The 22107-nt window shown below is 33.8% G+C and overlaps 1 protein-coding gene and 1 long non-coding RNA gene across 3 annotated transcripts; one reads left to right on the top strand and one right to left on the bottom strand.

The window, feature by feature from the left end:
* Positions 1–5886: 5886 nt before the first annotated feature.
* On the bottom strand, positions 5887–13727 carry LOC103838672. 2 transcript variants are annotated; one of them, XR_627197.3, is made up of 3 exons: positions 13243–13723; positions 12795–12999; positions 5887–12523 (listed from the first exon to the last, which is right to left on the bottom strand). It is a non-coding gene; the product is annotated as an uncharacterized LOC103838672 (long non-coding RNA). The 2 variants fall into 2 exon arrangements; XR_627196.3 differs by having other exon boundaries at positions 8609–12999; positions 13243–13727.
* Positions 13728–14831: 1104 nt separating this feature from the next.
* Positions 14832–21237, top strand: LOC103838679 (calcium-dependent protein kinase 19). The gene is given in 10 exon segments (XM_009115135.3): positions 14832–15187; positions 15190–15281; positions 15348–15693; positions 15824–15967; positions 16041–16193; positions 16279–16394; positions 16468–16635; positions 16711–16838; positions 16918–17017; positions 17114–21237. Coding segments are annotated over 10 exon segments (1629 nt in total). The 5' UTR covers positions 14832–14886; the 3' UTR covers positions 17195–21237.
* Positions 21238–22107: the final 870 nt, after the last annotated feature.

Below are 22107 nucleotides of genomic sequence, written 5' to 3'. Positions count from 1 at the left end.
ATAACCGGGGAGGGTGAAAATGCTCATGTAAAATTATGTAATTAAAATGGTAAAATGGTGAGTATGATGAGGTGAATCTAAGAAAATTTGTTGTACAAATTATGGTGCTTTCTTCGTCCACTATAATGATTTAAAATAAAATATATATATTCACATAAATAAGTCAATACTTATTGTTTTTTTTTGATAAGATGTTAAGATTATAATTTTCTGAAAGGTTACACTGTTGTTTTTAAACAACTTATTACAGCAAGGAAACAAAAACAACCAACAACTACTCAAGGTAAAAAAAGCCTTAAGGAAGTCTTATACAAAAAAGATAAAAAGAAGTAGAGAAGAGGAGAAAGAAGAACTTGCCGGGTAAGAGAGGAGACGGTCACGCATCATACGGTCGAGAGAGGCAAGGATGACTGATGAAGGTGAGGAGACAGCTGTGAACACACGAGCATTACGCTCTTTCCACAGCAGGTAGATGGCTGACTGAAAGTAGAGCTTGATGACTGGAGTAGCATGTGCATCTACGTTGACGCGAGGTTGATTGATCCAGGCTGCAACAGAGTGTAGATTAGCCGGAGGAGAAATCTAAACTTCAGCAGCAAAAGGCTCCCATATCAAGCGAGAGAAAGAGCACTCAACGAAGAGATGATGGTGAGTCTCTATTTCTAGATTACAAAGGACGCATGTTCCTGAGACATTTAACCCCCAACGCCTCAAGCGATCATTGGTTGGCAGTCTTCTCTGCAAAGCCAGCCATGATATAAACGCAATACTTGGAATATGTTCCTTGAACCAAATAGTCTAGTGCCAATATTTTTTGTTGATAGTGTTTATATTCTTTTCTGACATTATTATTTTAGTAAACTGATCCAAAGAGATTAGTTTGTGGAGCTAACCAAACAAGAATTATAATGTTTACTTTGGAAAAAGTAATAGGTTGAATGATAGATGGCGTGCATGCATTTTCACATGGGAATCTGCACATATATTAAAATTGTAAGATTTGAATCATAGAGAAAATATAGTGTATATGACTGAAGTTGGTCCAATCCGAAACTAAAGATGGCTAAAATTCTTCTTTGTCAAAATGCATAGATGTGAATCTTATATGAATAGAGTTCTCCATTGCTTATAGCAGTGTAATAAACTCCGTGTATAAAGGAGAAAAAATGTTATATAAGTGAAAACAAAAATTATGATTTTTTTATTGTGCCTATAGGCTCTTCGCAATTCGAAGAAGAAAGAACATATTGTGTGAAAATCTTTGGCTCGGTCAAATTTTATCTAGTTGTTTATAAGACTGTTGTTATCTAATTCATGTAATTTTTCACTGTTGATTTAAAAGCCCAAAAAACCCATCTATACTGACTTTTTGATTTTTTTTTTCTGTGATTTGAATTTAAAAAGAGATAAAACTTTCGATAAATTATGTAAACTCAGAACAAGTATTTAGCTCTAGAAAGCATTTACATGTTTCAAACTTATAATATATACATATATAATGTTTAAAATTATGCATATAAAACATGTGTAAAATGTGCCTGAATATGTTTTTCTTCTTTAATGTGTTAATCGTACTATATATAACATTATTTTAAAATTTCAAAAAGTTTATGTCACATACAAAAAACCATCAGTAAAAAATATAATTCTCCATCTACAACAAGAAAAATAAAAAATTATAAATATATAAATTTAAATTAAGAAAAACTAACATTGAAAAAACAAGAAGTTAATGTAAAAGAAAAAAACCGACAAATAATATTATAAATAAAATAAATTTATAAAACAAAATCCGCGCGAAACGCGGAAAAAATCTCTAGTATAGATAAAAAAACTTATTTTCCCCTCATAATCATCTTGAAGAAATATAATAATAGGCCTTCCACGTCTATTAAAAGGCCATCATTATGATCTGGATCCCGTATGTCCATTATACCATCACGCTTTGCTCTAATCTACGATAACAGCAACCACGGTTCCGTCACATGCCCGGACCCTAGCCTTAATGCAAAGGAAACTCTGGAACGCCAAAATTCACGTGCAATTAGTGTCCCACTTCCACTTCTTCAGCAGGACGAAAGTAGGGGCTGGATTTGACTATCCCTCAAGACCCGGAGAATAGACGGCACGGCCCGCATAAGACATAACGATAGTTCGGTTCGACGGCTCGGAGCACCGGCTCCTCGGCGCGATCCAAGAGTGCTTTTGGTCGATCGCACATCGACTAGGCGCATACGGCTTAACGGCTTTCCGAAGCAACATGGTCTTCTCGGCACAACGAGTTAAAACCCTACAAAGACGACGCGTGCTAGGTCACGGAAGAGCACCAAGTCGACTATATAAAGAGAAAGGGATGCGACGTAAAAAGGATCCGAAATCACTCACATACACTCGGCAGCTAGATTAGGGTTTTACCTTTATTCTCTCGCCGTATTGTACTTTTCCGGAAAGCTCTCCAAGCTCCGGTTTCCTTTCTTTGTAACCGACCAAACGCTTTTCCGACCATCTATAAAACGTCTTTGCTTAACCCACATCTGAAATCGAACATTTCAGCTTTTAATACCGTTTCCCATTTAAAAAAACAAAACTCTCATAAAAAACATACAAGTTATCACTTATCACCAAAATCTTTCTTTATCACAAAAAAATAAAATGACATGGCTTCTAAAAAAATATGACATGTCATAAAATTAATTGTGATATAAATAACTATATTTGTGTAAATTATATTTTTTCTAAGTGTTTAACAACATGGTAATAAATATAAATATTTACAAATATATCATTATTTCCATGATAGACAAATATGGATTTTTGCAAAATTGACTCAAAACTCAAAAGTCAAATCTAAAACTAACCCACGTTTTTTTGGATTTTTCTTTTGCTCTATTCACCACACAAGTTTCTATTATTCACGAAAATGCCATTAGTTCTTTTTTTCTTTCGAAAATGGTCTTTTTATTCTTTCAACCTCATTATCTTCAAGTATTTACAAGATTGCCATTGCCATCAATACACCAACCACCATAAACAACCAATTTGAAGGTCTTAATGCACCTCAAATCGATTTACACTCCTTCTTTCTCAATTCTTATAAACTAAAAACAACATCTCATTCACTTTCTCTCCATATTCATCAAAACAAATTTTGTTTTTGATTTAAAAAATTTTATGGTTCATAGAGCCATTGAACCTTACGATTCTTGGTGGATCATTTTTGTTTGAGATTTTGGGTGCTTGGAAAAGACTTTTGTGTGCTAAAAAATTTATCTCACTGGTTGAAACTATAAAATTAGTTTTTTTTTCATATATGTTCGTCCAGACGACTTCCAGGTAAGTCGTCTGGTTGTAGATGACTTACATGGAAGTCTTCCGGTCAATGCAGAGGTTAGTTTTGCAGTTGATTTTTAAATGTATTTTTCTAAATGACTTACATGGAAGTCATCCATCTTTCTTTGTTCAAAAAAATTTTTGAGACGACTTCCATGTAAGTCCTCTAAGGTAAACGAGTTAGTTTTGCATTTGACCGGATTGTGTCAGAAATTTGACTTTTCCATTTAAGTCGTCCAGTAGAAAATTAAAGATCAATATTTTGTTATACCTAGATGACTTCCATGTAAGTTGTCTCAGGTTAGTTTTGCAATTGATAAATAAATAAAAAAAAAATCATTTTTGTCTAGACGACTTAAACGGAAGTCGTCCATCAGAAAACTTACACGGAAGTCGTCCATCAGATGACTTATACGGAAGTCGCTATCAGAGCCATGATTTTATTCCGAGATTCTGGTTAAACCTTGCTTATCTTGGACGACTTCCACGTAAGTCGTCGGACCGTGTAAGTCGTCTTAAAAAATATTTTTTTTTGTTTTATTTTTCAATTGCAAAACTAACCTGAGACGACTTACATGGAAGTAATCTAGGTATAACAAAATATTGATTCACATAAGTCGTCCAGAAATAGTCAAAATTCTGACACAATCCGATCAAATGCAAAACTAACATGTTTTCCCTAGACGACTTACATGGAAGTCGTCTTGAATTTTTTTAACAAACAAAGATGGACAACTTCCATGTAAGGCGTCTAGGTCTAGGTTAAAAATCAATTGCAAAACTAACCTAAATGAACGACTTCCTAGAAGTCTACTAGACGACCTCCGTAGAAGTCGTTTGCGTTAATGTTTAATAAGCTTTCATTTTCTCTAAAACTATAAAGACTTTTTAATTTTTTTTGTTAATTCATGTATATTAGTCAATATTGGGGCTACTGAATTAAATTTATAACATAATTGGTGATATTTATGAGGTTACAAACATTTATGCTTAGTAAAGTTTCTAGCTAATTGAGAAGACTTCCGTGGAAGTTTTCTACAATAGTTTTTGTAAATTTGTTAAGTAACTTTAAGATATGTTTATTTAATTTTCAAAACTGTTATGTAACTTCAAGACTATCAAGTAACATGGTTTAATGTGTCTTCTTTGATCATAAGATATAATTTTTACTTATGTATCTAAGGAAAGTGTTATATCTTTGAACTTATGTAATGTTTTATCTTTTGTGAATTTGACTAAGTTTTCTTGAGAATTCTTCTCTCTTAGTTGTAATAAATTGGAATTGTTTTGTGTGTTATTGTGTTTTGCGATTAAATGCATCAATAATCCCCTATATATTATTTGAGAAGCATTACAACATCTCTTTGTAGCCACGTGTCATCACTGGAATGATTTTTAGAACCATTAGAGAAATATGTTGGTCCATCTAATTATATAATAAGATTTTTATTAAACTAACCATAAATTTATAATTAATGTTCTTTATAATTTCCTTAAATAAAAATTACAGAATTGCTTAATGCGGCTAAAGTATATATGACAATTAATGATTTTGAATAATAAAGATTTGATAAAAATTAGTGTATCTTCTATCGTATTTGTTTAATTTTAAACTATTAAAATAAATAAAACAACCACAATAACCATATAATAAAATTTTAGATTTTTTTTTTGTATATGTTATATTTAGATTTTTTTTAAATGACTATAAACTAATAAAAATGTTAAAAATCTCACATTCAAATTTTGTGATCCATAGTTTAGTTATATATGTAGTAGTTAATAACTTTTAATTATTCAATATATATTTATTATTTCAGAATATATAATAACATATAGTAAATAAAATTATTTTTATATATAATGTTTATCCCGTGCAAGGCGCAGATCTTAACCTAGTGATACACTAAAGCTGAACCTTTCCTACTGTTAAGTTAACAGTGGTAATTGTAATATTTGAGATTCAATCCAGAAGACCAGTCTACACTTTGTTCTTTTGCGTTTTCAATTTAGCTAAAACTAAAAGTTGGCTTTTTAATTGAGTTGTGACGTGCAAGTAAAGTAAATGGTTTAAAATTCAATATTAGAGTTACGCCGATCTAGGGTTTCTCATTGGATGTTCAAGCTCAACCAAACATTTATTCAAGTTCCTTAAAACAGAATCTAGAACACAGATCACTCTTAGTAGAACAACCCACTGTCGTGGTGCTGTGCCCTTTGCGGTTTGACCTTTATACCTAAACTGTTGTTTGGAACAAGAACGATCACAAGCAATAGAGATCAAGTCCGATAGGTTCACCGAGCACTCTTGTATCTACTTTCGCTGACTAGAGATGCGCGGCTTGTTCATTCACTATCAAGCAACCTACTATACGGTTAATGAGTGGATTAAACCTAAGATCTAGCAGTAAGTGATCAGGTTAAAGCTAGCATGAAGAGCTGAGATGAACGAAGATACAATAGATTTGCTTATTTATGTTTAGCCTTGCGATTAACACCCTAGAACCCTAGACAAGATAGCTGACTACTCGGCCATAACACAAGATGAACAAGACCTGATAACTGAATAATACTGCATATAAGTTCAAAGATAAATCAATAGGGTTCAGGATGATCTTCTCTGTCAAGAAGACGAGCCGTCTCCCTTACAATAGCAAATATTCAAGAATAGGTCTAGGTCTCTTGCAAAATTAGCGTGGTCAATAAAAGATAGATAGGGGTCGCTTTTATATGGAGGCGCCCATAGACTTCAGAGTAGGAAATCAGAAATTAGGGCAAATCTTTGAAAGATATGGAAACTTCCATAAATATCGAGAGCAATCGTATGGCTGCTCCTGGTAGGATCGATCGTCAGACTGCTCCGCTGGATTGTTCTTCGGGAAGATCTCCAATTCTTGCTCCTTTCTTCATGCTTCTTCCTTTAGCTCTTCAGTCTTCTCCAGACCTGAAATTACTCTAGAAAGACTAGACTAACTCGATAAAACACTGAAAACAAGTTAGAAAGCACAAACACAATGATGTCAAAAACACCATATATCAATTCCCCCAGACTTAGCTCCTTGTTTGTTCTCGAACAAGGCAAGTATCAAGAATAGGGAAATAGTTTGAAAGGGTGGGAACTCTCCTAATTCTCAATAACCATACCTTAACCACGAATCTCTGAACCATATAAGCAACCGACTAGGACCACACACTTTTACCAGAATCTTCACTGATCGCTGTGCAAAGATCGGCTCCATACTCTACATCTCAAACCTGAAAAAGCACACTATCGAGACAGAACTCCCATACATTCATTTTAAAGTGGCGTGATCCTCTTGTCACATGCATCATTCAGGGTAGACGGTCTAGGTGTGAACATGCTAACTTTATAGTGGAGTCAAAGAGTGTTTAGGGGCTACCAATTTTCTGTAGTGGATCCAGGATATCACGCAAAATAGCAAGAGAGGATGGATCCATTGATGTCCACAACCCTTTACTCGTTCTGCTGACTTCTGGAGCTATCGCTCCGACTGTTCCCCTGCTCCCTGTTACTGGTACCAAGTATCCTTGTCCTTATCGCCCAGTGTTCTCATGATATCGAAAGGAGAGCTTTCATTTAGGTTCTTGATCAAGCATAAATTTTTCCTAGGCTAGCTCGAATTGAAATAGCTCGAGGGAGTTGACGTCCAACCAGCTGTTAACGTTTGCTCGTTTAAATCCTCCTTCTCCATCAGTGATCTCATATAGAAGAATATAATAATTTTTTTTTTTTTGATAACTGAGTAAGATGAGATCAACATGATGGTGTGACGGAGAAGGAGATGATGCATGGGATGATTGGTGCCGATGGCGATCCTGCTAAAACCCTTGATCCTTTCTGACTGTTCTGGTGCAGTTGTTCCGACTGCTTGAAATGACTGTTCTCCTTACTATGTTCGAACCTTTGCAACTATAACGAGTAAGAGGCCTGTCGATCCTTTCCTCTACAACATTTTTGCACATTTCTGCACATATGAAACTGAAAACAGAATGCATGAAGGAGGAATAAAGGCTTAGGTGCAATGTAGGAACTAGCTAAAAATGAGCAGCCACTCAGGATCAGCAAGATGGATGAAAATAATAAGAAGTCCTGAGTGTAGGTCTCGTTTCCCTGATCTAATGCCCATAACAAGAGGAAATTGCAGTCAATATTAGGTTCAAGTTAGGTGGAGTTAAATCTACCCAATGTAACCTGATCGGCTAAAAAATTCTGGAGAGTCAAGTGAGGTAAGTCAGGATTGTTCCAGGTCCAAGTGCGGGTCTTTCGTCACTGCTAAGGTCACTGAATAAGAAAGTCAAAGCACGAGGTGGTTGAAAAATCATCACAGAATAGGGTCCTAATTCCCACAAGAGTTTGGACTGACTCGATGAAACACAAGGACTGACTCAAACATAAAAGCAAACCAAATTAAAGCAAATAAAAAGCAAGAAAAAATAAATCTGATGAAACACAATTGCCTCCCCCAGACTTACTTCACACCATCCCTGGTCGTGAAAATAAATCCGAGGTAGGCTAAAACAAACCAAATTAAAGCAAATAAAAAGCAAGAAAAAATAAATTGTCAACATGAATAACACAATGAGATAGGGTGATGTGGTGGAATCAGTCTGACTCCCCGCTCTCGGAGCGACCAGCTGTCCTCCGGTTCCTCTTTAGACGCTCTTCTGCTGCGGAACATCCAGCCGGTTCCTTGACCGGCCAATGTGATTGCTGCGGAGTCTGCTCATGCGGGAATGGCTGGGGTTCCTGACCGCCAAAACAACCTCCCGTGATCGCCTTAAGGATCCTCTTCATGAGGCTGCTGTTCTTTCGCTGCGAATCAACCATCCAGCGGCGGTATATGGCATCGTCTGCGTCATCATCAAGTGGGCCTAAGTCATAGGCCGTGGCCTCATTCGGTGTGATGTCCTCTGGCTAATCCATCTCGTCATCCGGAGGTGGCGCTCGTGGATCGACGCAAAGGAACTCCGGGTCAGGTAGGAAACGGATGTTCTCTTTCGAGCTGAAGTTTGTGAGGTTGGGTTGCGGTAGCTTGAAGAACAGTACGTTCCCCTCCTTATCCATGAATCTGTATGTGGTCTCGTCAGGCGTGAATTCTCATACGGCATGTAGAATTGTCGGCTGTAAAATCGTTTGTAATATTTTTTATAGTTGTAATAGCATAATTATCCAGCGTTAACAAAAAACATTTACATCATTTAGAAACGTTTATTATTACATGATATCAATTTTTTTCCCATCAAAATATTTTTTATAAAATTTTTAAGTTATTATAAAGATCTACTGAACGAGAAGACTTACAAATAAGTCATCTCACGCAGAGGATTATAATGGTAAACCTCAATACATGTTTTTTGTTTAGTCATAAGGAGGTTGTTGTAATTTCACTAGTGTTTTGGGTTACTTTTGCATTTGATTGAATTTAGGGTACACTTTTGTATTCAAACTTAAGTTTTGAGTCATTTTTGGCAATTTTTCCAAAGAAATATTTATTTTTATTTTAGCGTTTTAGTAAGTCTAGTTTGTTTAGTTTCCTAAGAAAAACTTAAACTTAATTTATAACATCTCGTCAATTGTAAGAATAGGGGAATTAAGTTTCTTTCTTTATTACCTATTCTCCATATTCTCTCTACAATCTCTTCATATTCTATATTGTTATTTATTCTATTTAAGTTTCCCGCATAAATCGCAAAATCACTCTTTCCCGCCATTAAAGTAATTAATTTTAGTTATATTTATTTAATTATTATAACTAGTTCTCCATTAAGAATAATAATTATGTTATGTTTACTTTTTTTAATTAATAATATTCAAATGTTATTATAGAATAAAAAACAAACATTATTTAGCATTTAGATGTTCCATCTGTATGAAAATACTAGCTATAAAAACAAACAATATTTAGATGCAATATCTAGATATTGTGTTTAGATGGTACATCTAGATGTTGTATTTAGATGGTACATCAAGATTTTATATCAAATACAAAAACGAACATGACCTAAACTAATATTTTAATTTGGTATGTATTTTCTATAGAATGTATTGGAATAATAGTTCTAAAGACTTAATGTTTCAGCATTAGCAACGACCAAAGAGTTTTCTACCTGTAGAGTTTGATATATGTATGTTTTTTCTAAACATATATCAAACATACATGTATTTTCTATAGAAGGTATTGGAATAATAGTTCTATAGATTTAATCTGCTTGTGAAATGTACATAGTAGAAGAAGAATTAAAAATATAGCCATGCACTAATATGTGTGTCAATTTGGTATGAAAGTGGACAACTTTCTCCTTCTCCGTGCCTGAGGGTTCGTTAATACAAAAGTCGATGTTGTACTATGCTATATTTGTAAAATATATAGTACATAACAATCAATTAAAAGCAACACCATATCATGAGGAGGAAGAAGAGAATAAGGAGGATGAGGAAGATGAGGAGGAGGTGGAGGAGTAGACAAAAGAAAAGGCGGAGGGGGAGGTGAAAGATAAAAACCATGAGGCTTACGAGAAAGTACAATATGCAGAGGAGTTGAGGAGGTGTCATCAAGGTTGATGGAGGAGGAGAGGCCACCACAAGAAGTAGATGAGGAGATTTTTAATATTTGTGTCTCATTTGAAAATAAAATTTAAATATACTATATGTATGGGTAAAATAATATAGATTTAAAATCGCGTTTATAGAAGATTGTATAAAATTTTTTAAATATATATTTCTTTTGAAAGTTTCAAAACATATTATAGGTAGAAAAAAATCCATGTTTTTATTATGTAAAGCACAAAGTTCAGTAATTGTTTTCATAGAAATTGAAAGCAACTAAAAGTAGAAAGGAAAAACATATTTGTAAGATAAAAACAATAAAAAAAAACATTTTAAGGGTAATATGACAATTATTATTACTATTTTTTTTTAAATATGACAATTATTACACACATATCATAGCACTTTCCTTCCTATGTGTATACACTGTATTTTAATCGTACAGTGGATATGATCTGAAATTTCTCATAGACATGTATCAAACTGCACTGCCGAATTAGAAAATAAGAAATATCATTCTCTATAATATATTTACAAAGAGACAATGGTGTTCAGTTATTATATATTTTTTCACCCCCAAGTTTCAACAAAGCTTATTCTATATATTCTATTTCATTTTTTAATATTATGTATAGAAAATTCTATATTTCATATTTTTAAATCAGAGTTTTTACTAATTAGTTTATATTTTAATTTGAAACTGCAGATTTGGTTGTCATGACAATACAAATAAATTAAAATTGGTTCAATATTTTAATTTGAAGATGTGTTGGTTAACACAATTGTTGTTGTTTTTTTTCCGCTTCTGTTTGTGTTACTCCCCATAACATGGAATCCAAATGTAAACGGAAAGAAATAATTATGGCCTGCGTACATGATTCTAGCTTGAAAGACGTCGCTTGAATTTTTATACAAACATACTAGGGTCGGTCCGCCCTATGGGCGATATTTACTTGTGATCTAGGTTATTACTTTTTATGATTTTGTGGTTTGTGTGTTTAAGTTTGCATTTACAAAAAAATATGTATGTTATACTATAAAAAAAGATCATATTACAACACATAAGTAGTATCAGAAAAAAATAATACCAATTTGAAACACTTATTAATAAATGATACAAAATATTTGTTTTAACATCAACTATTGTAGTTGGTGTTGTTACATAAACCATATGAAGCCAAGGTAGTGCTACATTTTCTGATTAAGTAACACTCATTCATTTAAGTAGGATTTTTAAAAATTATATTACTATGAATTTAATAATCCCTTATAGTCTATTACTATAATATAAAGTTATAAAAATAGATTCAGACCAATAGTTACTTTAAAATCATAATATGTAGATTTTGATGCTACAAAAGATAATGTATCTTCATGTTAATGAAATTTAAACCAATATATTTTTTGGTGAAGTTCATAAAGAACTTTTTGAAGCATATAAATATCTGTATCAGTTTAATTGACTCAAATTGACCAAACGTTTCCACGATTTTCCGTCCACGGTTATTGAAAATCTCTCTTAGAGATTCTCGACAGTTTATATAACCAACGATAGATATGATCAGCACATATACAAAAAGTCTGATTAAAGAGTTTAAAACCTTAGTAGTTATAATTTTAAGCTTATATAGCTTTCTGAAGGTGATGGTGTATTTCTTTTTCTTTCTAATCACTTTCTATTTTTGTTACAAAATAAGCCTCTTAAATTATTCATAAACTTTAAGATGAATTCTACGAAGGCATGTATGGTAGTGGCGACTGTTGAGGGTTATGAAAGTATTCAAATACTAATTAGAAGTTCTCAGTGGTACTTTGTCGTCCATAACGTTAATAATAATGATATATAAGAAATAATATACACAAAAAAGTTGACTCATTAAAGTATTCAAATAATTTTTTTTTGTTTCTTTGCCTGGAAAATATTAATCTCAGCCAAATACGCAAACCTACTTTGACTTGGGTTTCATTACTATGACTATAATGTTGGACCATGTTGTAAGATTGGATATTAAGTTTCGTTTGGAGATTGGCTAGGCCCGTTAGAGATATTATGCTACATGTTGAATTTTTTAATATTCGAATGGTTTGATTAATATTTTGTTTGCCGAGCAAACTGTGAGTTTTATATAATTTTGTTGCAACGTATTACTGTGTAATACTGTATTTGTATGGTTTTCTTTAAAGCAATTTGCATATGTTTTTATTTATTATATATACTTATTGGATAAGGTATTAATTGAAGAGGTTGAGAGTGAAAATTAAAAAAAAACAAAGCATGCAACTCGTCGTAAAGTAAGGCTGTGGTTGTAACGTAAAAACTTGAAAAAGATAAGGAAATGCAAGAGTCATGTTACATGTGGGAGGAGTACAGCGGTGGTGTCACATAACAAAACAGTTGAATTTCTCTGTTTATAATAAAAATATTTTGGACATCTCTCAAGGATTTCATTCGTCCTGTAAATTTTTGAGGGCATGATTATTTAGCTACAAATTGCGTTCGTATTGTTCTTCTTGGACCAAGTAGTATTCATGTAAAGACCACCTTATTTTCCTCCAGCACTTTTCCAGTTCAGCCATGTCGTTGTGCCAGTGACGGCAGACCATATATCTCTTCCCCTTTTCAAACTTACATGTGCAAAGTAATAGGAAAGCATATGATAAAGTGTACAAAAAAACACTTTGACACCAGCATCCTTTAATATTTTGGTACTGAATGAACACATCTAAAATAAAATAAGCACTTATGTATATAAACAGATTGAACAACGCAGACGTTTTAAGCTAACAAACACCATTTTAATATGTTTTACGGCATTAGACACACTCGTCTAACAGTACTAAAACTAATACAAAGTATCATAAGAAGAACAATACTATCTCAATGAAAAAGAGTTACCTTTGACATCCATTCAATGCCTTCTTTCACTCCATTGATGTTGAGACAAAGCTAAACACATATATATATATATATATATATATATATATATCCATGCGGTGTTAGAACAGAGCCTCTTCGATATGAATCAAACCGCACAATTCACTAATAGCTCGTGGCCATTCAGCTTCAGGAATAGCAAGCTTCTCACATATCTCAACAGGAGCTGTGTAAATACTAAGTCTAGTCACAAAAATGCTACTTTCTCTTTTATAACCCTAAAACCCCACAAAAGAGAATGAGAATAGCAAAACTATTGACCAAACCGGCTTCATATTACTTACAATGTCACACACATCATCAAAAGCTTCAAACCTCACGATAAATAACATTGATTTGACCCACAAAAACACTCTATAAGAATTGAACCGGAGCTTCAAGTCAAACCCAGGAAAGAGAGAAATATTACCATCAACTGCATAGTTCATGAGCTCTCCCGCTTCCTGCCGCACGCACATTTGTTAACTTAGACATTTCTGCATAAAACACCACAAACACAGCCGAGTTTGTCGCATCCGAGATGGTCATCTCCACATTCGGGCCTCCCAATATCGCAGGAGTCTAGCCTCGACGACGGATGAACACTTGCCGCCGGAATTCAGATCAGAAAAGAAAACTCTGGTATTAGCCATATTACAGTGAATTAGATAGAGCTGAGAGATATAAAGGGATTATGAGTTCAAGCAGAGCAATATTCACATCTATTTATACTGTTTACAGACCGCCTTTCACAAAGCATTGAAGATGAATTGTGGAGGGGTGAATCAATTCGATTTACCACACAGCCATTAATTAAACCGTTTCAGATCGAAAGAAGAATCGTGAAAGTCCTAGTATCACCGCCGTATCGAAAAAGAAGAAGAAGAAGGATTTCGTTTTTTTCTTGTGAATTCGTATTATGGTTTTTGGTAAATCCATAAGACAATGTAAACACTAATTAATAAGCCCATCACGAAATCTTCCTGATCATAAAAAAAGCCCAAAACGAATTCGTTTTAATGAAATGATGCGGAGCGAAGCATGGACACGTGGCGTGATTGCATGAAGTGAGTGTAAAACACTCCTTTATATAATTAGATAGTTAGGTATTTCTCTCTTTGTATAAGACGGTAGGAAAACTTCAAAAAAAAATTTCAACACTGGTTAATTATATTATAACACAAAAACTTTAAAGTCTAAAGCTCTGTAAACTTTTAGGGGGTGTTAGTGGGATATGAATTTGTAGTGATTGTTAAAATTCTCCAATTATATTTTTGTTGGTTGGTGGATTCTATCATTTTTACTAAAATCTAGGGTTATTAGTTTGATGATTGTTTAACGACTTACAAAATCTCTTATTATTCAAAAAGTTAGATTTTTAATGATTCTAAGTTTCTGTCAAATTCAATGTTATTGGAAATTGAATTTTAGATAATTTTATTCATAGAACAAAACTTCAAAAATCTTGCATATTTCCTCTAGATTCTTAAAATCCTTGAACTAGAACATTTTCATAAACTTTTTAAATATTAAAAACTCTTTATAAGTCTTTAGAAATTTAACAAATTTCTTGCCTTTTAGAATCAACCAATTCTGTAAAAATTCTACTCCCACTAACCCCCCCTCTAGTCGTATATACTTTACATATACTGAAGACATAATTACTTATGTTTGAGAATATATAACTAAATTTTTATCAGCCATTTACTTCCCTTAATAAATTCATCACATATAGATAACAGAACATGCCTGCCATGTATAACGCCCATCACAATGTTAGTTTCAGTTGGAAATTTCAAAGATTCCAAAAATAGCTGTAACATAGTTTTGTTAAATAATAAAACAGCATTTCCCTCCAATATTAAAATTACAATAATATAAAGAATAAATAGTGAGGTTGTTCCAGATTTTATCACACATTTGACTTCTAAAAACTATAGAAAACAAAATATGCAAGCCTTATACAAATTCACTAACGTGCTTAGGTGTCGTTATGAATTGGAAACATACCTTAAACACATCAAGTTTTCTCAAGTCTTTGTCCTAAAAACGCTTTCTTCAATACATCAAAAAAATGGCATGTCTCTGCATCAATTTTAAAAAGAAGCCCAAGAAACCAATACCAGTCAGCAATGGTCAAGAAAACACAGAGTTCGAGAGCGGAGAATCAACTAAAAAACAACCCCTTCGTCAAAGACAAACTGCTCCTAGAGCCAATATCCAGATCGTGGTGCAGCCTCATAAACTCCCACTTCCAGTTCCGATTTCTCACCCTCAAGAACAACAAAAGCTAATGCACCAACCAGAACCGATCTCAGGAAAACCATTTGAAGACGTTAAGGAGACGTACAGTCTTGGTCGCGAATTGGGTCGTGGCCATTCGGTATTACGTATCTATGTACAGAGATCTCATCAGGCAAGAACTTCGCTTGTAAATCCATCTTAAAGAGAAAACTCATCAGAACTCAGGTAAGAGCCTAATAAACACCCAAAATCTAGTTAATTTGAGTAATTTTTTGGGAAATTATATTACAGGACAGAGAAGATGTAAGAAGAGAGATACAGATAATGCAGTATTTATCAGGGCAACCAAATATTGTGGAGATCAAAGGAGCTTATGAAGACAGACAAAGTGTGCATCTTGTTATGGAGCTTTGTGAAGGCGGTGAGCTCTTTGATAAGATTAGTAAAAGAGGACATTACTCAGAGAAAGCAGCCGCAGAGATCATAAGATGTGTGGTTAAAGTTGTAGAGATTTGCCATTTCATGGGTGTGATTCATCGCGATCTTAAACCCGAAAACTTCTTGTTATCTGGTAAAGATGAAGCTTCTGCAATGCTTAAGGCTACCGATTTTGGTGTTTCGGTGTTCATCGAAGAAGGTATGCATAACCAACATCAGCAATGGTCAAATCATAAATGGATAACACTAATTATTTCTTGCAAAGCAAGAAACTATCTTTATACTTTCTTGCAACCCAAGAATTGTTATACAGTATTTATTTTTCCTAGGGAAAGTGTACAAAGATATTGTAGGAAGTGCATATTATGTTGCACCAGAGGTTCTGAAGAGAAACTATGGCAAAGAAATTGATATTTGGAGCGCTGGAGTTATTCTCTACATACTTCTATGTGGAACTCCTCCGTTTTGGGCCGGTACTCTTTAACCGGATCACTTGGTTTTGTTTTGTAATTTCTTATGTTTACTAATGTTGTTTTCTCTGTGTAGAGACTGATAAGGGGATATTTGAGGAGATCTTGAGAGGAGAGATTGATTTTGAGTTCAAACCGTGGCCGTCAATCTCTGAGAGTGCTAAAGATTTGGTGATGAACATGTTAAAGAGTGATCCCAAGAGTCGGTATACTGCTTCTCAAGTCCTAGGTAAGGTTACTAGTATACTCTGTTTGTTTCTGTTTAACGTTTGGAATTGAGGAAACTGAACCAACTCTTATTTTTCTTTATCTAGAACATCCATGGATACGAGAAGGTGGAGAAGCTTCTGATAAACCGATTGATAGTGCCATTTTGTCGCGGATGAAGCAACTTCAAGCTATGAACAAGCTTAAGAAGCTTGCATTGAAAGTAAGTATTCTCAAGGATTTGTTTAGTGGTGAATATTAGATCGGTTTGATTCATTGGTATAGTTTGGTTTCAGTTTATTGCACAAAATCTCAAAGAAGAGGAACTAAAGGGTCTCAGGACGATGTTTGAAAACATGGACACAGATAAAAGCGGTACAATCACGTACGATGAACTGAAAACTGGACTAGAAAAACTTGGTTCGAGGTTAACTGAAACCAAAGTTAAGCAGATCTTGGAAGATGTAAGGCATGCCATTCTCTAATTTTTCCTTGAATTGAACCAGTATGGATTACTTTGGTTAATGTATTTGTTTTAGGCTGATGTCGATGGAAATGGTACAATTGATTACATTGAGTTCATCTCAGCTACAATGAACCGGTACAGAGTTGAAAGGGAGGAGGATCTGTTTAAAGCTTTTCAACACTTCGATAAAGATAATAGTGGGTACGTTTGAAAACCGATATCGACCACATATATTCCAGAACTAAACTGGATCAATAACCAGCTAAATCTGTGCTGATAGATTTATTACAAGACAAGAATTAGAAATGGCTATGAAGGAATATAATATGGGAGATGATGCCATGATCATGGAGATTATCTCTGATGTTGATGCAGATAACGTAAGTTGTATATTGTAATTAAAGTAGTAAATACAAACATAGTTTGATTAATTTAAAAATTGGCTTAGTGTTTTGGATCATGTTTGTTTTCATAAGGATGGAAGTATCAACTATCAAGAGTTTTGCAATATGATGAAGAGCTGCTCACAATCACATCAGACTAAATTGGTTCAATAAATTTGAAGACCAAAGACTCACAATTTTTCTTTGTTTTGCAATTCATATTAATGCATGTATTTCCAAAATGTAATGCCAAGGTTCCAATGTCACAATCTCCAACAATCCTTAATCCAGTAAACTCATATAAAACTCATCTAAGGCCCACATAAGATCCATGAAAGGCCAAATACACTTATTTAGGGTTTACACCCTCTCAAATATTGTTGTTATTGGCAATTTTTTGTAATTTAAATTATGTGAGTCATACTCGATGAGTTGATTTGAAGAAGTTTTGAGATTGGTCATCGAAATATGCTTGGTTTGTTTTCTTTTGTTCTCTTTGATACTGCACGGAAAAAATCTACGGAGCTGCAGAAATTACTTAACTTTAGAGTTTCAAAATGTATATGCTTTTTCCAATTCCTTCTCCTCTGCAAGTGCTGGTTCTAATGTTCACAAAGGTAATAACTTTATGGTCTTTTACCTAGTTGAATCACTTGGTTTTACTACAAAAAATCGCCGTAGATAGTGATGAAGAAGATTGAGTTTCTGGTGAATGATATGAATTGCATAGTAAAGGCTGTAGTCTCGAACCATTCAGTACTTGATTACAGTTTGGAGAAGAGGACTATTCCAAGGTGTAAATTAATCAAATATCTCATGTCCAAAGGGTTGCTTGGAACTGAACTTCCTACAAAGCCGGTCTTGGACAAAGTGTCATGAAACATTCGCCTATAACTCACAAAAATTTTGAAAAATAATTACATTGACATAGGCCCCCAAATTTGCAAAGAAAAAAAAAAATATATATATATATAAACATTTACTAAACAGCTTACGACCGCCAAAATTTCAGGGTCAGCCCCTGCCGTTCAATTGGGTATGTTTTGTGTGTACCAATGAGATGTTTTCAGAAAGTCTATCTGCACCAGAGATCGTGTTTCCTAGATCTGAAGGATTGTCAAGTATTTAGCTTTTATTTATGAATAACTTGAAACTTGGACTTAAGTTATTGGTGCGTGAGTTGTTGATTTTCCTTCACCAAATATTGTGTTTCATAGATCATAAGGCTTGCCAAGATATCTGATGCCTTACTTTTGAGGTAATATACGAGATGTACATTCTGATTCTAAGCTTTAATAGTGATCTCAACCTGATTTGTATCCGACTTATAAAGCAATTTAAAAGCTGTAATTCTGAATCCATTTTCCGAGTTAGCAACATAGAAATGTAGAGATATGATAATGAAATTGCATCCCGAGAACGAATGATTGAGCTCTTAGATGGTTTCCAAATTTAGAGCTCTAAATCTTCATATGTGTTGTGGAAGCCCCCTTGGTCCAGTGGTATGACTGAAGGTTCATTAATGCTTATATACCAGGAAGTCTGAGTTTCAATTCCCGGAGAAGACTGCAAACTATGCAGAATATTGGAAAAAAACTTATAAGAGATCTTCGGTATGACGCAAGGCAGACCGCCAGGAATGAATTTCATAGGGCAACTCTGGGTGATGCAGTAAGGCAGGTAAAAGTTTTGGTTGTAGTAACGTCTATGTAACGTTTTTCATAGCTTTTAATAGCATAATGAACCAGTGTTAAAAAAAAAAATTCATGTGTGAATAGTTTGATCTTTTCTTCGAATTATGTTTGGGAAAAGGCTGGTGTGGATATATACTTTACTGGGGTTTTCATTGTTGATTTCCAGATTATATCATTCAATTACAAGTTTCACTTCCAGCCAAAAAAAGAGTTATATGTTGCGATTCGTCAGGATTTGATGATGGTAATCAAACAATATCGCATAACTTAAACCAAGAAAATGATGTCATATACGAAAAAAATATATCACTTTTATGGATTATGGAAGCTGATAGAATCTTGGAAATATAACCACATGGAGTTGTGGAAGTTGCAAGAATTTTGGAAATATTCCTAATAGATTTATGGAAATCGGGGAATGCTCTAATCCAACTAGGCTAATGTAATAGACTCCTACTATATAAGAGGAGCTCAAATTTTCTCTTATCTCTCTCTCAAGCAAGTTGATTTGTAAGCTTAAGAGAGAGAGAGAGAGAGAGGTTCTATATCTTTGTTTTTAAGATTATAGTATATTGCCTCTTGCCAGGCCTCAGAGGCTTAGCCATTCTAGGTAAACTCTAAGTAAACAATTTCTAGTGTCAATCTTCTATATTTTCCAAGTTCTTCTTCTGATCTCCATTATTCTGCAAACTCATACTTAACTCACGTCGGCGAGTTTGTCAAAGAGTGTGTCAGCGATTTTGTGTGTTTGATTATGGTTCCAGGTCAAACTATTTTGCCACTGTGTGGTTGTTATTTCAACAAAGTGGTATCAGATCCTTGGTTGGTGTTGATCTCAATGGCGAATGCAAGAATTGAGGTGGAGCGGTTTGATGGGAAAGGAGACTTCTCATTGTGGAAGAAGAGGATGCTAGTGCATCTGTCTATCCTTGGTTTAAAGGATGTATTAGAAGAGTCGATGTCAACTTATGCATAAGTGATTCAGAAGGATGAAGATGAAGATGTTTACAGGGAGCGGTTGGTAAAAGAGGAAGCTGAAAGGCTTGAAAGATCATAAAAAGCGATGAATCTGATCATTCTCAATGTTGGAGATCATATGTTAAGGAAGATCGAGTTGTGTACGCCAGCTGCTTCTACATGATCTACACTGGATAGGTTATATCTTTCAAAGTCTCTACCAAATAGAATTCACTTACAGCACAAATTATATACCTTCAAGATGGTTGATACTCGGAGTATGGATGAGAATAACGATGACTTCTTGAAGATTTTCTCTTACCTGTCAAGGATGAATGTAACTGTGGGATTCGAGTTGGGTTCTCTCGGGTTTAGATAGTTCGGATCTGATGTATAGGAACCTAAAAATATCAAAATAACTGATGTATCTGAAACGGGTTCGGAATATTTGTTACGAAAAATAACTATGTTACCAGATTCAATCTTGAATTTTTGAATACAATTTATTATATAGCAACATCTAAAATATATAACACTAATCATAAAAAAATAAATATTAATTTATAAAAATAAAATAACCAATATTCGCACGTCCGTGCAGGCGAAGCTCTAGTTATCCATTATAGCTTTTATATAACAAACTCAAATATGATTATATGTGCTTAAAGCCTATATTTATTAACACTGGAGGGTTTTCTGGACTACGCCCGGATTTTTTCTATAATATTATAAAACTGAATTAAACTTGCGTATTTTTAATTTGAGATAGTAATTTCTACTGAAATTGTATTGTAACTATTTTTATTTTTTTATATGTAAAGAAAAATAACTAATAAAAATTGTTGGGTGCGCTTATACATAAATTAAAGAATAATACATAATTTGGTGGGACAGGAATAAAAGGAGTAGGAAGAGGTTGAGCTTTTATTTTTTCTCTCTATGGCTTGGATTTGTCTTGATGGATTTGTTTTGTTGAAAACGTGAATTGCGCTCGAGTTCATTCCATTATTGACATGGTATTCGCTCTTTGTAGTACATGACGTATTTGATTGAGCGGTCAAAGTTATTTAATTATGTTGAGATGTTATAGGTATTTCGTTTCGTATGAAATATATAGGTTTTCAAATATAATGGAGTTATATATTTAGAATTAAAAGTTACATATGTTTGAGCTATGGGGCTGCTACTTTAAATTTTTATTGTTTTTAATAGGACTAAGCTTACTTTTTGATTTTCAGTACCATATAGTTGATAAAAATAAAAGCATTCAAAATAATTTGCTTTTTAACATATATACAATTTTTTTTAAAAGAACATGATAATTTAAATAAATTTGCTTTCATGAAAATGGTGTTTATGCGGAGGCGAGTTCATTTAAACAAGTGGCCTCTTACTCTCGGTGCTAATAAAACTAGTCAACAATGGTTTTTAAAATGATTAAACGAATCTTATAAGTATTGTTAAGTGGATTATTTGAAAACTGTATCTTCTCATGCATATTATATTTGTGACAAAATATTGCTTCTTTTCACTGATATGAAGTATAAAAAAACAGTAAAAACAGCGCATAGATAAAGCGCTTATCATATTATTAAGAGCAGATACTAAGTTTAAAACAAAAAAGCGAAAATCATAGATAAGATGGTGAACTTATTGAGGAAGAGGGATATAGATGTGATTGGACTTTTTCGAGATAGAGAGCCTGAAAATATTTTAAAATAAATTAGTGGACATAATTTAGAAATAGAAATCAATTTATCTAATTAATAGAATAGGTAGACGTACTTGGAAGTAGTGAGATATCCATCATCAGGGAAGGAGTTTTAACTTTGATTTATTCTGTTGGAAGATAGAATACTGAGTATCAGATAAATGTGAATTATTAGATAAATAAATATAAAAACATGTTGGATGAGATTCTGAATTTAAAATTTTACGTACCCTCATGGGAGCGAAGGCGGTTGAAGATTTCTTTGTAGACTATGTTCTTCACTTTTCGTGGGTGTGAATCTTCGCCTTTGATGATTTTTTAGTCCTGCTTTGCTTGTTACACGTGAGAGGGCCACATAGAGTTGACCATGTGCAAAGACCGGTCTAGGTAGATATAGGATAACCTCTTTTAAACTTTGCCCCTGGCTTTTGTTGATTGTCATTGCATAACACAATCTGATAGGAAATTGTCGTCGACGTAAAGTGAACGGCAGCTTTGTTTCATCATGCAAGAGAACAATTCTTGGGATCAAAACTTCATCTCCAATGTGTGAGCCAGTGACTATTTATGCTTTAAGCACTCGTTCCCCTATGTGGGTTAGGATCATATGGGTACCATTACATAATCTTTTTTTTTAATTTATGTTTCGCAGAAGCATGATTGGGGCCCCAACTTTGAGAGTGATCTTATGAGAAGGCAATCCTGGAAATTCCATGGAATTGGGA

This window comes from Brassica rapa, chromosome A03 (genome assembly GCF_000309985.2).
Source record: "Brassica rapa cultivar Chiifu-401-42 chromosome A03, CAAS_Brap_v3.01, whole genome shotgun sequence".
Classification (NCBI taxonomy): domain Eukaryota; kingdom Viridiplantae; phylum Streptophyta; class Magnoliopsida; order Brassicales; family Brassicaceae; genus Brassica; species Brassica rapa.
This window is presented reverse-complemented; position numbering and strand designations above follow the sequence as displayed.